This window comes from Nicotiana attenuata, chromosome 7 (assembly GCF_001879085.1).
Source record: "Nicotiana attenuata strain UT chromosome 7, NIATTr2, whole genome shotgun sequence".
Classification (NCBI taxonomy): Eukaryota; Viridiplantae; Streptophyta; class Magnoliopsida; order Solanales; family Solanaceae; genus Nicotiana; species Nicotiana attenuata.
In genome coordinates this window covers 93095702-93099882 of record NC_031995.1, presented here as the reverse complement: position 1 = coordinate 93099882, position 4181 = coordinate 93095702, and the positions used below count along the sequence as shown (strand labels likewise).

The 4181-nt window shown below is 34.2% G+C and overlaps 1 protein-coding gene across 1 annotated transcript; it reads left to right on the top strand.

Moving 5' to 3' along the window:
• LOC109230271 lies at positions 1531-3694 on the top strand. The gene is made up of 5 exons (XM_019395788.1): positions 1531-1721; positions 1950-2306; positions 2824-3024; positions 3086-3566; positions 3650-3694. Exons 1-5 carry the CDS (start codon positions 1531-1533, stop codon positions 3692-3694), a joined length of 1275 nt encoding a protein of 424 aa, XP_019251333.1.

Here is a 4181-nt window from a genome sequence, read left to right as displayed (position 1 = left end):
TCGTCCAAAAATTGACATAAATTTACAGTAAGTTATGCTTTTGTGTGTTTCTATTGATTTTTATTTCGTTACTACGAATTTGATGCTAGGAATTTTTTTTTTTTTTTTGAATTTCTGGATTGATAAGGTTAAGGACATCGCGTCCTTTGATAATTCTATAAAAATTAAGCACATAATGTTAAGGATTTGGTGTCATGATCGTTGTTACTAATATTAAGGACATAGTGTCCTTATTTTGCAAATTGAATTGAAAAAGTTATGGACACAATGTCCTTAACTTTTTTGCTTTTCTTCTGAATATTAAGCACATACTGTCATAGTTTTTCAAATTGTTTTGAAAAAGTTAAGGACATTTGGTCCTGAAGTTTGAGTTTGAAGTTAAAAAGTTAAGGACACTTGGTCCTGAACTTTGACTTATATGTTCAAAAGTTAAGTACAGGCAATCATTAACTTCAAGTTTCAAGTTGAAAAGTTAAGGACACTTGGTCCTGAAGTTTGAGTTTGAAGTTGAAAAGTTAAGGACACTCGGTCCCGAACTTTGACTTACATGTTCAAAAGTTAAGGACAGGCAATCCTTAACTTCAAGTTTCAAGTTGAAAAGTTAAAGACACTTGGTCCGGAAGTTTGACTTTCAAGTTGAAAAGTTAAGGACACTTGGTCCATAACTTTGACTTACATGTTCAAAAGTTAAGGACATGCAGTCCTTAACTTCAAGTTTGAAGTTGAAAAGTTAAGGACACTTGGTCCTGAACTTTAACTTACATGTTCAAAAGTTAAGGACAGGCAGTCCTTAACTTCAAGTTTCAAGTTCAAAAGTTAAGGACACTTGGTCCTGCAGTTTGATTTCCAAGTTCAAAAGTTGAGGACACCTGGTCCTTAACTTTGAATTACAAGTTCAAAAGTTAAGGACACCTGGTCCTCAACTTTGAATTAGAAGTTCAAAACTTAAGGACACATGGTCCTTAACTTTGATTTCCAAGTTAAAAAGTTAAGGACAGTTGGTCCTTAACTTTGAATTCCAAGTTCAAAAGTTAAGGACACTTGGTCCTTAACTTGGTCTTGAATTTACAGTACCTATTCTTAATTATACAAGGATTGCTCTATAAAATATGTCCTGAGTTTCCCATTCTCTTGACTTGCAGGATGGAAACAATATGCATTATAGTTGCTTTTAATGGTAGATGGACTGAAGACTATAAGTATCTTGATCATCAAACAAAGCTTGTTCTAGTACCTAAGGCAATTCATTTTCAAGATTTCATTAAACAGATCTTTGAAGTTATTGAATTAGATAGAGACAAGTTTGAAGCAGTGATATGGTTTGATATCAACCTTGGAACAAGCAAGGGAATGCTTGTATCCGAAGATTTAGATCTTCACACATGTATTGAGTTACTAAAAAGTCATTCACTCTTCAAGGGCTGTCATTTCATTGTTGATATTTCGGAAAGAGTTTGTGGATCAACAAGTGTCTTTGAACATGTCAACAGAGAAACTCAACATGACAATCAAAACAAATGCCAACAGATAATGGAAATAGATTTGGTTGAAGCTCAACCAATAACTGAAGAGGCGCTTCAAATATCTGATTCTATTCAAGTAGAAGGACAAAGCATTATAGAGATTGACAACGAACAAGCTTTGGGTATTCAAGTCTTAGAGAGTGCACCGGTAATCGAAGAAGTTGCTGAAAAAACCTCTACTCAACTAACTAGACGAAGGTCAAATTTGAAAAAAAAAATGAATCCCCAACTACGATATTAAGAGAAAGCTTTGTTGGATGAAATAAAAGTGGGATCAATATTTAACAAAAAGAAGAGTATAATTAACTGTTTTTCGAATATAGCAATTAAAGGACATTTTGAATTCAAGGTTGTTAGATCAAGCTCAACAAGATATTTGTTGAAATGCAATGATGATAGGTGTCGGTGTTGTGTGCGTGCTTTCAGAATTAAAGATTCAACACTGTTCAAGATAGTAAAGATTGAGAAAAATCATGACTGCTCTGTTAACACTGTGAAAGCTGATCAAAGGCATGCAACTTCAAAGTTGATTAGTGGTTACATTATCGACAATCTTCGAGACCCAAGGTTTGAAGTTACACCAGCTTTTGTCATGGCAGAAATGCAAAAATTGCATGGACTAGGCATTGGGTATCACAAGGCGTGGCGTGCTATTCAATGTGCTTCTGCTTTAATAAGAGGAACTCCTGAAGAGAATTATGAATTATTGTCTTCATACTTGTATATGATGAGAAGTAAAAACCCGGGAACATATATTAACATAAAGATAGACGACAACAACAGGTAAACAATCAAAAAAGAATTTATTAGTCTGTTTTATAAACTTTAGGACATGCTGTGTTTAACCAGTTAAAAAGTTAAGGACGTCTTGTCCTTAACTTTCATGTGTGTAGTCAAAAAGTTAAGGACACTTGGTCCTTAACTTAGAATTGCAAGTTATAAAATTAAGGACATGGTGACCTTAACTTTTGACCTTATTAGTCTAAGTTAAGGACTCCATGTCCTTAACTTTTGAACTTTGAACTCAAAGTTAAGGACTGCATGTCCTTAACTTTATAACTTGTAACTCAAAGTTAAGGATTGCATGTCCTTAACTTTATAACTTATAACTCTAAGTTAAGGGCTGCATGTCCTTAACTTTTGACCTTGTTAGTCTAACTTCAGGACTACTTGTCCTTAACTTTTGGCCTTGTTACCTGAAGTTCAGGACTACCTGTCCTTAACTTTTGACCTTGCTAGTCTAAGTTAAGGACTGTATGTCCTTAACTTCTTTTAACTTTGTTTTATACTGTATTTTCAGATTTCTTTATATGTTTTATGCATATGGATCATCAATATCTGGTTGGAATCACTGTAGGCCAGTGATTGCTGTTGATGCAACTTTTTTAAAGTCAAAATTTCGTGGTGTTTTGATGATTTCAGTTTCAAAGGATGCAAATAACCAAATTTTCCCAGTAGCCTTTGGAATAGCAGAATCTGAAAATAACAATTCCTATGAGTGGTACTTTAGTGAGCTTCGTAATGCAATTGGGAGCCGTGAGAATTTAATTTTTATCAGACAGGCATCAAGCTATTGCATATGCCATCGCAAAGGTATATCCTGAAAGCCACTATGGGATTTGTATCTATCATTTGGAGCATAACCTAAAGCGAAGGAAAGTGAAAAGTGAGGTCATAAAACTTTTTCAAACTGCTGCAAGAGTATACAGGCGCAGAGAATTTGATCTTTACATGTCAGATATAGCAAAAGTAGATAAGAAGACTTATGACTACTTGATGGAAGAACCACCGGAAAGGTGGGCACGTTCTTGTAGTCCACGACGAAGATATGACATGCTCACAACAAACATAGTTGAGTCAATGAAGTCTGTCCTATTAGAAGCAAGGGAGCTGCCTATATTAAGAATGATGGATTTCATTCAAGTGAAGCTACAACGTTGGTTTTATGAAAGAAGAAATGAAGCAGAAGGAACTTTTTATGATGTTTCTTGTTGGGTAGAGGAGGAATTGAAGAAAAAGATAGATTTAGCATTTACTTTGAATGTAAGTATTATGTTCTATGTTTAGGTTATTATTTTAATATAATTTAACATAATGTACTAACTTATAATTTTACAACATTGAAGGTCTTCCCTGTTGATGGCGTTCTAGAGTTGAAGAAGAAGGAATAACTTTCTTGGTGGACTTAAACAAAAAAACATGTGATTGTTTTCAGTTTACATTTGATAAATTACCATGCATACATGCAATTACAGCTATCGAGAAGAGAAACATCAAGAAGTCCAACTTTTGCTCGCACTGGTACTTAAAGGAATCTTGGCTGAAAACATATAAAAGACAAATACATCATGTAGGACATACTGATTCTTGGATTGTACCAGAGAGTGTTAAGTCACAAATTGTTAAACCTCCAGATTTCAAAGTGCCACCGGGTAGAAGGCAGAAGAAAAGGCATATTCCAGCTACCGAGTCATCAAAAATAACATTTAAATGTGGTCGTTGCAGAAGAATTGGTCATAATAGAACAACTTGTATATATTCTCCAGCAGTCCATCCATTTTCAAGAAAGCATAGAGAATAGTAGATATATCCACTTATGTTTATCGACTCTTTTAAGTTTTTGCTATAAATTGGATTCATTTAGATTATTCTTATTTG

Coding starts and splice junctions, on each gene's coding strand:
- LOC109230271 (XM_019395788.1), top strand. CDS start 1,531: ATGGAAATAGATTTGGTTGAAGCTCAACCAATAACTGAAGAGGCGCTT. Junction 3,025..3,085: donor AATAACAATTCCTATGAGTG/GTACTTTAGTGA, acceptor TTTATCAGACAG/GCATCAAGCTATTGCATATG. Junction 3,567..3,649: donor ATTTAGCATTTACTTTGAAT/GTAAGTATTATG, acceptor ACAACATTGAAG/GTCTTCCCTGTTGATGGCGT.